The following is a 19,852-nucleotide window of genomic DNA, read 5'->3' on the forward strand; positions in this document are numbered from 1 at the left end:
CGGCCTTGGATCTACGACAGTTCACCGGGGAAATGAGTCCTCACACATTGAACGCCTTCCTTGTTGGGGTTAAGATCGGCTCGCTAAGATGCTAGTCGCGTGTGCGAGTTGTAGATGTTGCCCGCAAGCGAGGAATGTTTGACTGTGCGTCCACCAAACAGGCGGCCCCTACATGAATCATGGATGCCAACAAATACTCTCGCCTTCAATTTTTCAAATGCTTCTCCTCTACATTTTAAAGATATCCACGGCCACACACACCAGCCAGACGTGCTCACGGCGAGCGTCTGCTCCGTCCCTGCCCCGTGGTATTGCAGGCAGGCTGTGGTGCCCCTTTAAATGGAAAGCTATAATTTACATACCTTTTAAATACGCTGCATCTCCTACCACCCCGCGGGAGACCTATCGGCAGCATTCCCGGCAAACTAATAACTTCCGCTGGGTTCGCGGCTCGCCGCTGCCGACTTGGCAGAGCGGGTTTTTGCGCTCATAACAGCCGTTGCTTTCGGTGAAAGAGCAGAGTGGCAGGATTCAAAGCCCCTCCGATGATGGAGTTCACGGTTTAATGGCCAGCGTCTTAACGTCTGCCTTGTAGCCCTCCGCAGACCCATTGGCCAGATTTATTTATTACGAGCCGTGCCCCGGAGCGCCGTTTGGATTGAGGGCGCATCCCAACCGCGCGGCATACGAGGTATGGTTGTGAGGTCGCCGACGGATTTTCATTGGCTTGTTTTAGCATGCTGAATGCACGCGGTTTATTTTGTTACGTGCCCTGTGGCTCTGTCGTTGCCATTGAATGCGGTATTAAGTTTCGTATTGCTGCTGCTGACGCCGCTAGCAGGCGTGTAAACGGTTGCGTGCGCGGTCGTGCCGCCGCTCCCAAGGCGTGCCCGCCCGTGCCGTGCGGATCCAAACGAGCGTTTACATTTTTCCGTTTGCGCAGGAGGCGGTTTTTCGACAGCTCTGGCAGCGTCGAGGCGGACGCGGCGACGGAGAGGAGCAGCCCGGTGTCGCGGCGACGGCGCGAGTCGTGGGCCACCCAGGGGGGGGCCACCCAGGGAGGGGGCAACGGGCGGGCTGCCGTGTCCCCCGGCGTCGCGGAGTGCTTGGTGGACGGCGTCCCCGCTGCTGGTGGGCCGGAGGGCCGGTGGAGGGGGGCGGTCGAGAGGAGGCTGCCTGAGCCGGGGAGCCCTCTGGGAGCAGCGCCCTGCCGGAATGACGCACAGCGGCAGGGCTTCAGTAAGACCGCCGTCTCGTCCATTGCTCTCGTTTTATTTGTGCGCGTGCAGTTTTATTATTTTTTTTTATTCCCATGCCAGAACATTCCCAAAATCAACGTGTACCCGAGTCGCCATGTGTATTTAGCTTGCGCAATAATTGCTTACAAAATACATGAAAATGTGGTCGTTAAGCCTCAATTTGCGTTTAAAATCATATTAAATGATCAGCCTGCTTTTGTGCTTAACAGCAATCTTGTAAATTAGTCTTGCTGACGGGCATGAGGTTTACGGGACTGGTTATTTTCCACACGTGAATGTGAGTTTCTGGTGCTGCCCTCTTATAATATCTGCCAGCCCTGGCGCTGGTCAACGCCCGTGCACTCGGTCTCGCTCGGCTCAGCCCGAGCCTCGAGGTGCGGAGAGCTTGAGGGGGTTCGTGCTGTGGGACTATTACGTTTTTGAGTCAAACATCACGCAGGAAATCTACTGCCAATTACAGCTGTGCGTGTGTGTGTGCGCGTGTCTTTGTGTGTGTCTGCGTGTGTGTCTGCATGTGTGTGTCTGCGTGTGCGTGTCTATGTGTGTGTCTGCGTGTGTGTGTCTGCGTGTGTGTGTCTGCGTGTGTGTGTCTGCGTGTGTGTGTCTGCGTGTGTGTGTCTGCGTGTGTGTGTCTGCGTGTGTGTGTCTGCGTGTGTGTGTCTGCATGTGTGTGTCTGCGTGTTTGTGTGTGTGGCTCCGAGAGTGCTGGACCGCTGGCGCAAAGTTGCAGTGATTCAAACAGTTTTTACGAAATGTGTACACAATGTGCCTTGCTTTAAATAAAAATAAAATGTGGTGCATGCGTATTAATTGGAGCCAGAACGCTTACAGCTTTAAGTTGTTTTAACGTTACCTTGCAAAAAAAATAAACTCCGCGTGCAAAACAATGTCCCGCAGCAGAGCAGCCAACTTTGATCCCTACAAGGCCGCGGAGGTTTTGAATAATAAAGCCGTCGTGTGGGTCACCGGGAGGGATTGCGTGAATGTTAACTAAGGTGGCTTGTCGGGATATTTGAATGGGTAAATTATTGACTTTGTGTTTATTACGAAGGGGGGAAAAGTCAATATTAGATTAACACTTTTAAATAAGTGGCTTTCTTGTGATACAGCTTAGGCCTGTTACAGAATTGGATCGTTATCTTAAAATGTATATCAGCAGAATGTCATTTCCTATTTCTTGAAATGGATCCTCCAGCAGTTTTCTCTCCTTTGAAGATCATTGTCGCGTTTGACTCTCTAGACGGGAGATCGTCGCCTCACAATCCCTCCCCATCCCCTGCGTCGCAGATTCCATCACGCGGCCCCGCGATATGAACACGGACTCCGGCCGGACGGGGAGACAGGCGGAGGCGGACGAGGGGACGTGCTCTGTGAGCCGGGGAAACGTGACGATCGCGGGTCGCCGGCCAGGTGACCCGCCGCCCACTTCCCCACGTGGCGCTCCTCCACAAGCCTCGCGGCAGCCTCTCGCGTACCTCGAGGATTTATCTCTTTTTAATCAGAATCGTTATTTAGGCTGCAGGAGGAATCCGGTGAGCCGTGAAGCTCTTTTTCGCAGATGTCCAGTATGGGCGCGTCTACTTGCAACTCCGTTCGTTCGTGGAGCGATTGCAGCGATTTGAAGGCTCTCGTCGGTAGTGTCGTCAATCTTGCCGTGGTGGGGGTTTGTTTTTCTGTCTCTACGACGCGTGCGCGCGAGTCTCCTTCGTAGCACGCGAGCAATCGTCGACAAACCTCCTGCCGGATGAATAGGTCAATTGTCGACGCTGCGTTGCGAATCTGGAACAAAACAGTGCTGCGGGCCCAGCTATTAAGTGGATGACTGGAGCCATGTGGGTGGGGGGGGGGGGGTTGGTGGGGGGCATGTGCCGGAGCGTGCGCTGGCGGGCGTCTTGCACAACCCGTGTGCCGAGTGGGGAGAAGCTGTAGTAGTAGCTACACTAACTCTATAGCAGTGTGTACTGGCTGTAGTAGTAGCTACACTAACTCTATAGCAGTGTGTACTAGATGTAGTAGTAGCTACACTAACTCTATAACAGTGTGTACTGGCTGTAGTAGTAGCTACACTAACTCTATAGCAGTGTGTACTGGTTGTAGTAGTAGCTACACTAACTCTATAGCAGTGTGTACTGGCTGTAGTAGTAGCTACACTAACTCTATAGCAGTGTGTACTGGCTGTAGTAGTAGCTACACTAACTCTATAGCAGTGTGTACTGGCTGTAGTAGTAGCTACACTAACTCTATAGCAGTGTTGTACTGGCTGTAGTAGTAGCTACACTAACTCTATAGCAGTGTGTACTGGCTGTAGTAGTAGCTACACTAACTCTATAGCAGTGTGTACTGGCTGTAGTAGTAGCTACACTAACTCTATAGCAGTGTGTACTGGCTGTAGTAGTAGCTACGCTAACTCTGTAGCAGTGTGTACTGGCTGTAGTAGTAGCTGGGCCGCTGTCCCCGCAGAGCGGCGTGCACCAGAACAACATAAACAAAGATAATCGCCTCTTTCCTGTCGATTGTTTAACAAGTCGTCCGAACACCGATTACATTAAATACTTCTTCTTGCCCTTGTGGTAAACCCTGCCCGGGAGCGCGCTCCCCGTTTCTAACTGAGGGCTATTGTTCCTGCGATCGCCCGCGGCTCGGCGCTGCACTCTTGTTTACCTTTTCCGCGTCGTGATCTTTGACCTTGGCCAGGCAGCGCTTGCGGCTTGACGTCCGAGTCACCTGGTTGAGCGCGCGCACAAACGACCGCGAAATATTTACGATATATTTTTTTAATTATTTTTTATCAACGCATATTGTTTTAACTAATGATTTTCCAACCATGCTGACGCGGAGATAATTCTCCCGTTTTGAAATGCCCAGCGGTGCAGAGGGAACGGGAAGATGGGAGCGATCCCCTGAGCCCGATCTCCGGCCAGAAGCGGTTTGTGCTCGACGTGCTCTACGGCGGCAAGCCGGCGGGGCCGGCGGCCCCCGTCGGCGCGTCGTCCGGCGACCGTCGGCGCGGCGAGACGCCGGTGCGCTCGCCGAGCCGGGACGGGGCGCCGAGCCGGGACGGGGCGCGCGCCTCCCGTCCGTCGTCCCGGACGGACGAGGGCGCGGCCTCGAAGAGCAGGAGCGAGCCGCGGGACGGGCCGGCGTCGCAGCACTCGGACAAGGCGGAGTGGGACGACGCCCGGGGGTCGCCCGGGGACGGTGCGCCGCGCAGGAGCTCGTGGAAGTCGGGCGAGGCGAGCAGCCCGGAGCCGCGCTACTCGGCGCGGCTCTCGGCGAGCCGGCCGGAGGAGACCCCGACCGACCCGCGGCCGCAGAGGATGAGGGCGCGGCTCTTCGTCGACGAGGAGGACGAGGAGGTGAGGAAGAGGTGCGAGGCGGAGCGGAAGGCGATCCTGGAGCGGACTGGGATCAAGGGAATCAGCAGCCGCATCGCCACGCTGCAGAGCTCCGACAGCGAGACCGCCAGGGTGAGCAAACGCGGCGCGTGGGCAGCACCGTGACGGTTTGGTTCATCCCAAACGCACACCTACTCTTTACAGCTGTGACCCAACTTAGTGAGAGACCTGGAGTCAATTACAATTGTAAATGTGCAATTCAAAATGAACTGCAATCGCAATGTTGTTTGAGCTGACGATCCTGCTGTAATTGGACCCCAGGTCGGCTAAGAGGGGAGCTTCACACCGACGGTGCTGACTGTTTTCTTTGTAGGCAAAGCCGACGGTGGAGAAACCAGAAATCCTCACCAGCGTGCGAACCCAGGTGGGAAGGTTTGGTTTGCCGCCCGCCGAAACTCCGCGCTCGCCCACTCGCGTGATCCGTAAAACCGAACCGGCGCCCATCTCTGAGGCGCTCGCTCAGAGGCACGGAGCGCACGAGGCCAGCTCGCTGGCCCGACTCGAGGAGGACCACACCTGGGACCAGCTGGCAGTCCAGCCCAAGGTGCTGCGGATCAAGGACATGGACTTCACGGACCTGCGCGACGAGGATGACAGGGACGTGCTGCGGCTGGAGCAGCAGGCGTCCCTGTCCGCGTCCCCCGTGCCGATGCCGCCGCCCCCGCATGACGGCGCCGCCCCGCCTCCCCCCCCTCCGCCGTTGCTGCTGGGCTCCTCGCCGCCGCCTGCGATGGGAAGGAGCGAATCGTCGTGGCCGAACGCCTCTCGATGTGCGGCGAACAGCTCCGAGAGTTCGGCTCCACCGCCACCACCGCCACCACCGCCGCCCTCGTCACTCGCTCCTCCCCCTCCTCCGCCACCCCCCATGCCTGGAAGAGCGTCGCTGAACGCCCCCGTGCAGGACTCGATGAAGAAGGTGAAGACCGTGCGCTTGTTTTGGCAGGTACGTTTGGTCGTCTTTGGTTCTTCGTTCGCACGCACGTTGCACGTTTGTTGCGGAGCTGTGTTTGTTGCTTCGGAGTGGTCGCCCCTTGATGACATCACCAAGCGATTACAGGTGAATAGCGCCACTGGGTTTGTCTAGTTTGCCGCCTTTAATTTAGTCAACTGTTGTTTAGTCCTCATTGTGGTGTCCATCATTTTGTGTGGTGGCTGAGTGCCTCATCAGCAGTGTTGGAATGATTTTGCTCGCGTCAATTTCATGTTACGATTCGTGGTCGTGGCTCAATTCAAGAATGTATTTTATTCCTTGTTTTATATTCAGCCAGATGGCAGCTTTGCGGGTTTTACACGAAGCCATTACGGTAGCGCATTTTCGAATCAAAGTAAATCGTCTATCCTAACGCGCGAAATTCTATGGATGCATTGGGAGCATAGTAATCTCGACGATACATAGGAGCATTTCCCATTGGCATGACCTTAAAAATTTTGAGATTATCATCCACGATCGTCTCCCAATCAATCGATTATCGTCAGATCCCACGGTCCCACAATGCGCGTGGCGCTTCTAAGATCGCCGTTGCGCGAACGAACTCGGGCCGTTGTTCTCGAGCCGTCCGGCTTGAGCGCCCGCGGCTCGGCGCTGGTGGCGCCGAGCGTGCGGCCGAGGTGAGGCCTAGCGGCTCGCCGACCGTGATGCGCACGCCGCCAGGAGGTGCAGTCGACGCGGCTGAACGTGAGCAGCGCCCGCTACGGCCGCGACACGCTGTGGAGCCAGCTGCAGCCCGTGGAGGTGGACGGCTCCCGCCTGGAGCACCTCTTCCAGTCGCGCACCAAGGAGCACCTCTCCAGCAAGGTGCTCGCACACTCACGCTCGCACGCTCACGCCCGCACACTCACGCTCGCACGCTCACGCCCGCACACTCACGCTCGCACGCTCACGCCCGCACACTCACGCTCGCACGCTCACGCTCGCACGCTCGCGCGCGCTCACTCACGCTCGCACGCGCTCACGAGGGCTCACGAGAGCTCACGAGGGCTCGTCATTGCGGTATGTTTCGCGTTGCTGATCGTGTGAGTGCCAAACACGATGATTCTACCCCCCCCCCCCCCGCATGCCTTTAACCTTTAACCTTTGACAGGCTGTCGAGGCAGTGACGTTAGCGAGCAGTGACCAAGGCCAGCTTGATGGCTCGAGGGGCGAGTGTGGTAGCTTCACGCCGGGCTGTCTCATGTCTGCCCCATACTCACATTTACTTAACAGCTCAGGGTCTCCTATAAGGGCGAGTTGACCTAAATCAGGAGTCCCCGGACTGGTTTAGATATTTGCTGGTGATGTAAATTGAACTTGGGTTCATAAGGCAGTGCTCGAAACGCTACGCGACCAACCCCCTAGGACACAAAGTCAAAGTTCCCCCGTATAGCCTTAACAGACTGTTGAGGTGATTGCTGTTAGCGAGCACCCGTGAGGGTCGGCACGGCACACGAGACGGTGGGTGGCCAACACCACGCCTGGCCGCCTTAGTCTCCCCAGTGCTGGTGTTTACACGCAGGACCAGGAACTCATTTAAGGCTGCGTAGGCCCAGGACTGGTCCAAATATTAGTCGCTGTTATCGGTCGCGGAGAGGAATCAATCTGATCACCGAGTTTGTAACTCGGTGCGCTAACAACGACATAACAACCGCTCCCCACGCACACTGCACGCGCTCGGGGCTACCCGCAATCCACCTCGCGTTCTCCCCCCCTGCCCCGCCTGCCCCCTACCCAGCGCCTGATGAAACGTCTCCACCACCCGTTGCATGCTCGCAGATAACCACGATCGACGTGAAGAAGCAGGAGCTCATGCTGCTGGACCACAAGAGAAGCAACGCCATCAACATCGGGCTCACCACTCTGCCGCCGCCCAGCATCATCAAGGCCGCCATCATCACCTTCGACGAGTTCGCCCTCAACCGGGAGGGCGTGGAGGTGAAGACGCGCGGTGCTCTCGCCTGAATTATGATTCTGTTGTTAATTAACGTCGCCGTGGCGGGATGTTAACTCTCTCGCCTGGTATGCGGGAGGTCCTCGGTTCGATCCAGAACCTGGCCCCTGTATGTTTGGAGTTTGCGTGTCTCTCTCCCCGTGGTCGCGTGGATGTTTCTCCCGGTTCTATGGTTTTTCCCTCCACGTTTAGAATCAACGTCACCACGCGTTCAGAGTATTTGGCTGCTATAAATGTCCACGTGATAAGCCGCTTCGTCGAGCTATCATTTGTGGCCATGTCGCTTCTGACAAAGAGCTACATACCTCATTGGGCCTTACCTGGTTAAAAATATAGTAATCATAGTAGTGGTGTGTAATTGTCATTGTTATTTGTTGTAATTGTAATCACTGTTGCCGTTGTTGCCACATCAATGTGATCCTTGTGCCGTGTGTTGCTCGGTGCAGCTGTGAGGTCTCTCCGCTTTCCTTGGCTGAGCGCTCTGCTTCCTCTCACGTGACGCTCACCTCTCTCAGGTCGGGTTCACCGCTCTCACCGGCCTCTTGCGACTTCTCTAAATCCACGTCTCGTGCCATCGCCGCTTCGCGGGCTTCCTTCTCACTGCACCGCCAGAGGGCTTTCTTCTGTCTTTAATGACCGACGAGATTATTCTGACCTCTGTCGACCACGAAAATGTAGAAGACTAGGCCACACCAGCTCGAGAGGGCCTCTCTCATGGCTCCCCGTAGTGGATGCCCGCCCTCCGGCGGTGACGCGAGCAAGCGGCCACACAGGGTCTGTCTCCTCACCTCTCCGCCCAGGTGGCTCAGCAGCGGCTGAGCGAGTGACCCGCAACCAGATTTACCCGGCCAATCATCCTACCGCAGGTTGATAAGTTCCACTACATTTGTTAATCAAGAGTGGTTGCCTTATTAAGAGACTTGTACCCGCTATAAAAAAAAAATGTATTTCTACCACTGGCTCAGGGCTCTAAACTGGAGATGTTGACCATCTCACTGCTCGTCTGAGCAGGAAATCAACTTGATGTTGCCGATGGACCGTGGTGTCCTCACTCGCTATTGTGTGTGCATGATGCTCGCGCTCTTCCTCCACCACACAGTCCATGAGCGCAAGAGCTCATCGACTGTCGGTACCGTCTGAGGTGGCGTAACTTTAGCCGTTCCCATTTAGTTGTGCGACCATTAACAGTGAATCAGTTGGTAACCACTTGAAATGAGCAGCGTTATTAAATAATTCCATTCTTGTTTGCCGTATGAATACAACGCTTTGACTCACGTTTTTTTGTACCTCAGCTTCTACCAATATTTGCTCTGGCTCATGGACTAACACTGCCATTCTCAGCTCTGTCGGTCATCAACCACCGCACACGGAAGCCGCTGGTAGTTTTTCACAAAAAATAATATAGCGATGCATTAGCGGCCCCCGTCAATCGTGTTCCATCCCATGCGCCAGAAACTTCTCATGATGATGCCCACGGACGAGGAGAAGCGGAGGATCACGGAGGCGCAGATGGCGAACCCCGACAGGCACCTAGGCTCCGCCGAGCACTTCCTCTTCATGCTCTCCTCCATCAGCGAGCTGTCGGCCCGCCTGCAGCTTTGGGCCTTCAAGCTCGACTACGAGGCGATGGAGAAGGTGAGGCCTCGCTCGGATCTCCCAGAGTTCGTCGCCGGATGAAGGTCAACGCAGCAGTTTTGAGCGAAACGTCATCTCGCGTTGACGTCGAATTCGGTCGTGAGAAGCCTCCGGCCCACCGGTGAGGTCCGAATCCGATCGACACATTGGCAACTTTGTAAGTAAAATCTCTTGTCAACGTGACAATTTACAACCTTGTCGGGTGGTGGAGGGTTGACAACACGAATTGTGGCATAAAACGAACACAAACGTGGATGATGGTGAAGGCACAGGCTGAGTTCTGCGTTTCCATGGTGTTCATCGTCGGCACGAGATAACACCGCACGGCAGATAGAGCTGCATCTCAGTTGAGGTTAGACAAAGCAGCAGTCATGGTCCCTACAGGCAGGCTAATGCCCCAGGTCACTCTTGCCAATGGGACTATCCTGGTCTGATGAGTTATCTTAACTGGTTAAATAAAATCAACTTGAAACTATATCCTACTCCGATGGGACAATTAATACTCGCCCACAGTACGACTGTGCTCACCAATGTCAAACCATCGATCACAAGTACCGCACTGCCCACTTCAAGCCTTCAACGGTAGAATTTTAGATATACGTCACGCCTGCGTGCGAGAGTTCATAGGTGACTTTGTGAGTCTGCGTGTCTGGACGTAAGTCTAGGAATCTCCATGGGAGTCTATTTATCGAGCCATGGGCCACAGAAGGAATGTCACTGCCCACTTAAATACTTGGCGAGCAGCATTTCAGATGTTCACCATGCGGCCTCTCCCAACGCCCGCACGCTGGCTCACTCTCACCAACCTTGGCCATCTCCCCCAACATGCGATAGAAGCACACGGAGTGCGGAAGGACATATAAAGTGGCGTCCGTTGAGACTTATTGTGGCCATTGTCTCAGGTTTAATAATGTGTGGTTTAGATAAGGAAAACAAATTTAGTGTTTATATTGGAAATAAATAAATATATAATTCTTTCCTCAGTTTGTCTCTAATAAGGCAGCATTATGGACTTGAACACAAATTATTTGGTGAACATTTTCAATTCAGGCAAAGCGGGGACCGCTTTTTATGAACATCCCCAACTTAAGCTGCCGTTGGGAAAACTGGCTGGACTGTGGAAGAACACAAATATCGCTGCATAGGTGCGTGGCTTGAAAACTCCAGGACGTGCGTCGTTGATGCCGCGTGTCCACCCTTTCACGCGCTGCAGGAGGTGGCCGATCCGCTGATGGACCTCAAGGACGGGATCGAACAGTTGCGCAAGAACTACACGCTGAAATGCATCCTGTCCACACTGCTCGCCATCGGCAATTTCCTCAACGGAAGCAGTGTAAGCGGTTGGGAAGCTAGCGTCTGTTGCGGACATTTAACTCGCGGGCTCAAGAATGGACAACAAGCCCGCGGGCTAGCGTTGTGAGTGACAGAGTATGGCGGTGTTGTACTTCTTGTTGCGTGCGTGCTCGCGCGGGGAGCGCGAGTGCAGCCGTAGGCACGCTGCGCTATGTACCCGGTGACTCGTGTACGATTCCTGCTCATGAACAATAAGGGTATCGAATTTCTAAACCGGTCCTGGGCCTCCCTTAGGTCGACTCAGCCTTGAATGAGTACCTGATGCAATGTGTAAACATCAGCACCATGGAGACAAGGCGGCCGGGCATGGTGCATGCCACTCACCCCCCTCGTGTGCCGTGCCGCTCGCTAATAACGCTTGCGTCAACAGTCTGTTAATGGTCTTTGTCTTTGTGGTGGGCCGTGCAGGCGAAGGGCTTTGAGCTCTCCTACCTGCAGAAGGTCCCCGAGGTGAAGGACACGGTGCACAAGCGCTCGCTGCTCTACCACATCTGCAACGTCGTGGTGGAGAAGTTCCCCGAGGCTTCCGACCTCTACTCCGAAATCGGAGCCATCACGAGAATAGCAAAGGTCAGAGGGAAGTGCCGGTGGTTTGTTTGACCTGCTGGGGTTTTTGTTTGCTCGCTCCTTCCCGCGCTCACAAAGGACGCGAGTTTGTTCAAGATGATAATCTCTGACTCGGTAAAGCGGCGGGAATTAAATGATGAAGTGGTTTTCCGTGGAATGGAAATGCGTGGCATTGAATTAGCATTGAAAGTGTCTGGTCGGAGTTTCTGCGAGAGTCTCGGACGGTATGTGGGGGTTTTACAGACTCGGGCAATACGGGGGATCACCCGTTATTGAAGCGGACTCTCGAGTGTAGCAAGTTGCTGTCTCAGACCGCTCAGCGACGACTGCACATGCACAATAACAGTATAATCCATTCGATTTCGATTAACTTGAATTATCCCCGCTCTGAAATGTTTTCATGTTGGTTTGATTGATGCGTTACAAAGTCTTCACTAAACACTCTTTGCAGGGCAGTGTCAGGTGTTATCGTGTGGGTAGAGCGGTCCACAGAAGTGACTTCGGAAGTAGTTCTGTTATGTCATCTTCTGGGGTCGTCTTACAGTTCAGCGATATACTACAGAGCTCGAAATGGATATTTTTCATGATCATGACATTAGATAAATGGGGGTACATTTTAAACAATTTTAGTAAGATGCCACTTCCACATGTTGCCTGCCACCCGGCACCACCAACACCGCAACAGTTGTGGGAAACATCCTAAACAACCGCCTGATCACTCGCTAATCCCACCCAAAAGTAACTCATGGATTTAATTCCTCTAAAACAGTGGCCCACGTGAAATTACATCCGCACGTGTCATGGCAGATCCACGCACCATGGCCTTCACGTGTGGAAATTCACAGAAATCCCGTGGTGCAGTTGCAGAAACATCGACCAGACCCTTGGCCACACAGCAGTGAACTTCTGAACTCTATGCGAGACCATGAGCCTCTCTATGAGTCTCTATGTGATTCCGTGAGTAACGACTACCAGTTAACAATAGCCACTGAACGCCACATGAGTCTTTGTGTCGATATGTTATTCAATGTGAATCTGCGAGACCGCAGCAGTGAATAATCGTGAACTCTGAAAGTTCATCTGAGGCACTGGAGGACTGCACCGCACACCAACTGTTGTGGCAGTTTTCCAACTCGGTAACAATCCAGACACGCAGACTTCCGTATTGATATTTATCTAGCTGTGCGCGAGAGAGACCAAAGCTGCGTGTGTGCATGTGTGTGTGCGTGTGTGTGTGCGTGTGTGTGCGCGCGCGTGTGTGTGCATGTGTGTGCGTGCGTGTGTGTGCGTGTGTGCGCGTGTTATTTCAGGTCGACTTTAACCAACTGGCGGAGAATCTGGCGCAGCTGGAGCGACGCTGCAAGGCTTCGTGGGACCACCTGAAGGCCGTGGCCAAGCACGAGGCGCGGGCCCAGCTCAAGACGCGGCTGTGCGACTTCCTGCGCGACTGCGCCGAGCGAGTCGCCGTCCTCAAGGCCGTGCACCGCCGGCTCGACAACCGGTAGGCGACCGCGCGGCGCCCGTCTCGCGCAAGCCGCGTGCGTCTGTCGGTGCTTCGCGACCGAGGTCACGACGTCTTAATGCGACGGCTCCGTCGTCCGTCCACCTGACAATAGGCCCGTAAAGACGGTGAGGCTGTGTCGCTATTGGGGATCGGCGGGGTAGACAACTGGCTACATTGTAGAGACCGGTGATGGGATAGCGGCCCAAGAAAGGAGCGCGCTGATGAGGACGTCCGCCGGGGAGGCGGCGTGATGAGATGAGCTCGCGTGCGGCGGCTCCATTGCTGCATTGTGTGACTGTGAGCGGTGGTGACGACTTGGGGAGGCCTTCATCCAACGGTGGATAGATCATGGCTGATTGTAATGATGAGCGATGTTTGTGGTGTCCGGGATTATCGGTCTTGTGTTCGAAACAATGCTGTTGCGTAAGTAGCAAAACATTTTGGTAAACTTCCTTGCCAAAAGACCTCTATCATTTTTTATTTTAGCCAAATGAGTTTTTGTAACATGGCATTGCTGTAATGAGTTTATGAAGGAAAGAGAAAAAAGGATGCTTTTGAATGTTCAAGATGTTTATAAATCAACTTGAATATGAATTAAAAAATGCTGTAATTTGTTTTCCAAACATTCCTTTGTATAGATTAATTGCATCCTATCACAACAGTACATTTGTGCCATGAGCTATCGCACTCTTGCAGGTCCCCAGTGTTCAGAGTTCTTTTGTCCCCCCCCCCCCATCATTTTTATTGCAGGGAAGTTGCCATGCCACAGCAGTTCGTACGCTGAACATGCTGCAGTTTGAAACGATGGTGCAAGTGTTGTTGTTGTCAATCCCACTCATTGCCTCGTTCCATCCAGCCGTAATAAATGGGGGTGCACCACAGTGATTCGATCGGTGGGTCGCGTGCGATGGGGCGACGCATTGGTAATCCCACCTCTTCCACGAGGTCTGGCTATCTTGGAAGAGTAGGCCAAAACATCCTCTAGACCGGTGGTGGGAGACCTAGACGAGCTAGTGGGCCACATTCGCGGCGCTCGCTCACCTCGAGTGGGCCGCAAGCTTGACACCGTCCCCGTGCACTCGTCGCGATCCCCCGCGCGTCTCGCTCGGCACGCCGAGGCCAGGCCACCACGAGGGGCTCCGCGCGACGCAGGTCGCCCGCCGCTCCTTTCGAGGAGTTCTCTCCTGGTGCACCCCCCCCCCCCCCCCGCCGGCGGTTGCGCAGAGAAAGCAAATCGCGCCTTCGGCCTCGTTAAAGAAATGTTCTGTTCTGACGACTGCAATGGTCGCGCGGCTGGTCTGCGCTGGGCAGGTTCCGCGCGTTCCTGCTCTACCTGGGCTACTCGGTGGCGGCGGCACGGCACGAGACGGCGACGCGCTTCTGCGGCGTGCTCAGCGAGTTTGCGCTCGAGTACCGCACGGTGCGCGAGCAGGTCCTCGCCCAGCGCCTCAAGCGCGAGAACGTGCGCCAGCGTATCAAGACGCGCGGCAAGATGATCACCGAGGTGATGACACACCCCCCCCCCCCCCCCCCCGCGCTTCTCCCCGGGGCCCACTCTATGCTTCTTTCCCACCGTAGAAGGGAGCCGGCCCTCAACGCGGCCTAGGAGGGGCGTGCCAGTTGTTTTCCCACTGAAGAACCCGTGCCGTGCCGAGCCACCACACGTAGATTACGCAGTGACGCGTTGCCCTCGCGGCGTATCGAATGAAGTTACCTGCAGTTATTTCGTCCTTATGTATTGCGGGCTTGTATTTAAATCACTCGGTGTTTTGTAGACCAGCGATATCACGTGGAAACACGATTGCAGTTGATGTGTTTTTACTCTTTGTGATAATGGTTGCATCTTGAATACAATTCATAGCTTGTGCACTCGTCTTGTTTAGGACACTTGCACTAATTACTTTTCAGTATCTACAGAGAAAAATGCTTTGGCAACAAGTCTCTGACGATGACTGCATAAAATAAGATAAAAAATACGCGCTTGTATGGGTTGGTATGTTTTATTAAACGTACGAGTCTGGTGGTTCAGGGATCAAAGCACCAAATCAACGGCGTTGAGAATGTGGGTTCGAATTCAGATTTCAACTGCTTGCGGTTAAACCTGAAGTGTCGCGAGTTTGTCTCAGCCCAGTCACCCCGTTACGTTGCTTTTCTTCACTTCAAATTCTCACCGCTGAGTATTTATCATTTCGCTTTGACTGCCATGCAATGAATAACCTGCCAAGGCAGGTGAACAAGTTTAGCATCCGTGCTGTGGATGAGAGGCCACTTGAAGGGCTCTCAAAAGCCGTTCTTTGAAATCTGTATCCACTGTCCACTTTATAACACGACGCTATGCACCGCTCTACGGGGTTTACAAATGGACATTTATTCACCTCGTGTACCCTGATGTCAACGTCACAATGTTTTTATACGTGTCCTGAAAATCAGAGTTGAAACAAAACATCCGTCTCCCCCGATCGCCGACCCCTGACCCCCCCCGACCCCCGACCCACGGCCTGTGACCCCCTCACTCAGATGGGCCACTTTTCCTTCGACATGGAGACGGAGGCGACCGCCTCGGCGGAGAGCGGCTCCCCCTCTGTGGCCGAGCACTGCAAGGCCCACGACGACATGACCTCCCTGCTCATGGTGGACGACGGCACGCCCTCTTCGCTGATGCGGCGATCCCGAACACGCAGCAATGGTACGCAGCTCCGTCGCATCGCGCCCCCCCCCCCCCCCAAGTGCAGGCAACAATCGAGAGTGGTGATGGGATTTATTTTTGAAGCCTCGGAATTGGGTGGTGAGACGATAGGGTGGAACCAGGCCCTCTGATGCGTCACTTTGGAGTGTAGGGTTGCAGTGTCCGAGGTACAAAGAAACCCGGGTGCGTCGTGGGAATAATACGTCCCTGGGAATAGGGGAGAAGCACACGTGCAAGCATTGCCTCGGGTTGGTGTATTGACAGCAAAAAAATGTCCCGGGAAGACTTACAGATGTCAAACAGATCGGCGTGAACTATTATTTCTCCACGATTGTTGAGGTGGAGCGGTGGTACGGTGGCTTGCATACTGCACAGTGAAGCCCACAGCAGATGCTCCATCTCTGCCCTCATGTGCCTCTTCCAAAAACATCGTTGAGCATTTCTCCACAGCTGATTTAGGGCCCACGGTCAGTGGTACGCGTACATGTGCCCGACAAAAGCGCCCCTCATGTCCGTTTCTCTTCAACCTTTGGAACGCCTCAAAACGATTCATCGCGAGGTTATCTCGTCGGCGTGCCGAGCCCTGTGCCATTTCCTTTCAGCACGGACGAGCAAAATGAGCCCGGCTCCATCGCAAGAGGACCTGCTGGCCACGGAGGACGACACGACCGAGATGCTGGACTGCATCGTGCGCTCGTCCATGCATGCGCCCGTGCAGCGCGCCACGCCCAAGGAGCGCAAGCGCTCGCGCGCCAACCGCAAGTCCAGTGAGTTTGACCCCCCCCCCCATCCCGCCCCGCACTCCCCCAAGGCCGGCGCTGCTCTCACCGTGTTTGTCGTTGTCGTTTATAACCCCCCTCGTGTTTTATTCGGGGTTTTTTAAGAAGCTTCCCGGGACCGGGAGCGAAACGTCAGACTTTGCGGTAAAACCCAAAAACGCAGGAGAAGCTCGCCCACTAAGGTTGAAAGTATTCACGTAACACATTCCTCCTGCGGAGGGAGCTGGTAGGAACGTTGGGTTGCTCGGTCAATGGCCAGGGTCAACAGCGGCGTGGTGTACTCCGCAAATATGTCCGACTGTGAGCGCGGGCACAAGCCGGCGTGAGTAGGTTAAACTTTGAGTTTTATAAGGGCACCACGGGGGGACCAGCCCCTCCCCACCCAGCCCCACCCCCCACCCAGCCCCACCCTCCCCACCCAGCCCCACCCCTTCCACCCCCACCCAACCCCACCCTCCCCACCCAGCCCCTCTCCACCCTCCCCTCCCCACCCAGCCCCTCCCCACCCTCCCCACCCAGCCCCTCCCCTTTCCACCCAGCCCCTCCCCTCCCCACCCAGCCCCTCCCTGCAAAATGAACAAAACATTACGATAAAGTTGTGTGGCCGTCAGGGACTCTATTTAAGCTGGCCAAATAGATCTCGGGTTTGCCCTGTTTGGAGAAACAAACCCGGGCAAAAACATTTTTCCTGACAGACACCCATCGGCTTCCACGCTGCTCATGGAATATTTTGAAAAGACAAACGCACGTTGCAACGTTTTACACAATCAAATGCATATGTATTTTCCCCAAATGTCTTTATTCTGCAGTTGACATATGTAATTCATTTCATGAGAACCGATGCCCGGGGAGAGGTGGCTGGGTGGCTAAGGGCTCAGGAGCGTTCAAAATCATCAATCCGTGGTTTAACCACCTGACTGAATTGCAACGATGCATTTAATTGCCGGGGTAGATGGGGCGAAGCGGTGAATCGTTCCAACTTGGCTAATGACCGCTTCCCGCAATGCTTTGGCGTTACAGTTCGGCGAACGCTGAAATCGGGACTGTCGTCGGAAGAAAAAAGAGCATTGGGCATACAAGAGGCGCAAGGAGTGAAGGTTTGAGAGATTCGCACATTCGAACTCGCCGAGCAACCGAGCCTCATGCACCGTGCCCTCGAGGAGACCGCTGGCAGTCGTTGGGCGCACGAGAGAGGTGTGTGCCGGCATTCCAGCGCCGTGCCACCAGGACAACGCCGCCGTCGCAGCACCTGATCGAAGCGGCGTCCGCGTCGGTCCTCTTAGATGTAGCGCAGCCATCGTGCGAGCCAGCGTTTGAATATTTGGTATTAAAAACAAACACCCCAGATGTTTTGTCGTCCAAAATCTGAGCGGCATAATTAAAAATTAATCGCAGAATTGCACTCTTGAATTACCGTCAATATAAATCTTGTGCGTACACGCGCGCAAGCACAAAGGAGCCTGACTAAACAGATGGAAGTATTTAAACGTTGCCTCTGTTACTGTTCAATGTGTGGCACTTTGCTGTGGCCCATTCAAAATGACTGTGGAAACTATTACTTGTTTAAGTTACAAATGCAAAGAGATTATAAGCTACTTTATGAGCGTAATACAGATGTAAGGTGAAAAGGCATTGTGGGAAATTTAGTGATACACTGTGCAATTAGCATTGTTTCCTGTGATTGAATGGCAATAAGCTAAATAGCGTTTATGTGCCAATACTTTAGCGCAGCACAAATGCAGCAATTTATAAAGACACAAATGAAAGGTCAAGCGCTATTTATGTTGTCCGTTCCAGAGAGAACACTTTGTTTTATTTTCTATTAAATTCACACATTACAGTTCACCCAGAGATGGGTGTTCATTTTCAAATGCTAATTTTATAGCGGTGGTTACATCGTTTAAAGAATATCAGTTGCTTTTGTGATACAAGTGCATGTAATACTATCGTACTATTAATGCTCAGTTGTTTTCAGTACTGTGATTGGGAAGTAAATAAATTAACATTCTGGATAGAGGTGTGTGTCCGAGTACTTGAGTTAGTGCGCACGGAGAACTGCTAATTCTCAAGGGCGCTTGGCAAAGGTGAAGCTCTCTTGTAGTGTTGGTGAACTGCGGAGCTTTGTCAAAGGCACCATTGTTACCAGGCATGTAACCAGGCATCAACATTTCATTCGTAAAAATGTATACTGATTGCTAATTATAAACGTATTGAAACGGCAATCACATTGATGATGTACGCGAGTTGTAAGCAAATATTGGCAAATGCAGTGGACAGATCTGTCAAAATGAGACAAAACGAAGAAACTACAGACGAGACAATACAATTGAGACAAAGGTAATTATTGAATTGAAGGCTGTGCCAACAGCAATGATTGACTTTCCATTGATTGTAATAATTGTCCCAGCTCTATGGGCGTAGGAGAAAGTATAGCGGAAGCAAGATAATATATCATGCAAATATTATCAGAGCATGTTTTTTGCTTGCATGTTCACCACAAGTACTGTATGTGGTTATTGCAGACTTGATTCCTTGCAAAAGGTTTCTATTTGGTGTTTGAACAATTTAACATTTGTTTGATTGCCAGAAAGGGTAAAACCTATTCTTATATTCTCATACTTTGATACGTACAAAAAAAGGTCCCATTTAGCAGAAGTAAAGTTCACAGCGGCTGTGTTGATAAATGTGATGGCATAAAAAAAAATATTGCGGCTCTCAATGTTGCCTCTGTGCTCACGTGATGGATGGTACAATGGGAGCGAGTTTCGGCATCAAATCCAGGCCGACAGTTACCAGCCCCGCCTCTTGGAGACAGTCGGAATACTAACGGCACTCGCTTTACCTTTGTTAAGTTTGAATTTAAAGAAGTGACCTCGGGCCAGGGCATATCGCGCGAAGGAATTGATGGGACGACAGGAACAGCAATGATGATGATGAAGTGGCAGCCGAGCAATGGAGATGGAACGCCTTGGAGCAAACGCCCAACGCGGAGACGGAGCGACGAGATCGGCTCGCATGCACACGCACGTGGTGGGCAGAGCGTCGCACCGCCGGACCGCGAGGGAATGGCGCCGACTCGGGAAGGCCTTCATCCAGCAGTGGATCGATCCTGGCTGCTGGTGACGGATGACCAAGAACGCACTATGGTCATCATCGGTGGCACGTGCCCGTCGCCAGGGGTCAAGAGAAGAGTGGTTGGTGGAGCTGTCTGTGTAAGCGCCTGGGCCTGCACACATTGCGCCCTTCTCCATTACCCGAATTGCCACGTCAACACCGGCTCCCGGTACTTTACGTGAAAAGGTAATGTCTGGAGGGCGACAGCCTTCGATGTTTTGTTTCGCTCCGCCCCTTCCTCACGCACGAGCACAATGTTGCGTGTTTTAAATCGGGATAAACCACGTACATCCCAAGTGCATGTGGGGCATGCCTACATGGTGGACAACATCTTTGCATGAGATCAGTCCCTCGACGCAATGCATGAGTCAAAAACACGGCGAGACAAGTTGCCTCCTTCTTTTGCAAGTGACGCCTAAAAAAGTTACGAATTGAAAGCGCTCTGGAACGCGACGTTTCTTTCCCCTTGTCTTCGATAACGAGCCATTGTTTCGGAGCGCTCGAGTGGTTCAGGGGTCAGAACAAATGAGCCAGCACTGCCGAGATCATGGATTAGAGAATATGTGCAGGCTGCTATCAATTCACAAAAAAAAGTAGAGCGAGCTTTTCACTGACGGTTGCGACTCATTGGCTGAA

General features: G+C 53.5%; 1 protein-coding gene across 1 annotated transcript in view; it reads left to right on the forward strand.

The window, feature by feature from the left end:
• LOC133340403 (FH1/FH2 domain-containing protein 1-like) overlaps positions 1-18,116 on the forward strand; it is a 61,086-nt gene extending 42,970 nt beyond the window's left edge. Inside the window, exons 11-24 of the mRNA XM_061548595.1 lie at positions 944-1,239; positions 2,547-2,669; positions 4,125-4,726; positions 4,968-5,597; positions 6,306-6,449; positions 7,404-7,562; positions 9,031-9,213; positions 10,427-10,546; positions 10,975-11,136; positions 12,444-12,634; positions 13,949-14,141; positions 15,155-15,323; positions 15,926-16,090; positions 17,123-18,116. Coding sequence (XP_061404579.1) covers positions 944-1,239; positions 2,547-2,669; positions 4,125-4,726; positions 4,968-5,597; positions 6,306-6,449; positions 7,404-7,562; positions 9,031-9,213; positions 10,427-10,546; positions 10,975-11,136; positions 12,444-12,634; positions 13,949-14,141; positions 15,155-15,323; positions 15,926-16,090; positions 17,123-17,205 — 3,220 coding nt within the window. The 3' untranslated portion in view covers positions 17,206-18,116. The remainder of the gene's footprint in view (positions 1-943; positions 1,240-2,546; positions 2,670-4,124; positions 4,727-4,967; positions 5,598-6,305; positions 6,450-7,403; positions 7,563-9,030; positions 9,214-10,426; positions 10,547-10,974; positions 11,137-12,443; positions 12,635-13,948; positions 14,142-15,154; positions 15,324-15,925; positions 16,091-17,122) is intronic.
• Positions 18,117-19,852: the final 1,736 nt, after the last annotated feature.

Source organism: Lethenteron reissneri, chromosome 9 (assembly GCF_015708825.2).
Source record: "Lethenteron reissneri isolate LAM-NWPU_2019-01 chromosome 9, ASM1570882v1, whole genome shotgun sequence".
Taxonomy (NCBI): domain Eukaryota; kingdom Metazoa; phylum Chordata; class Hyperoartia; order Petromyzontiformes; family Petromyzontidae; genus Lethenteron; species Lethenteron reissneri.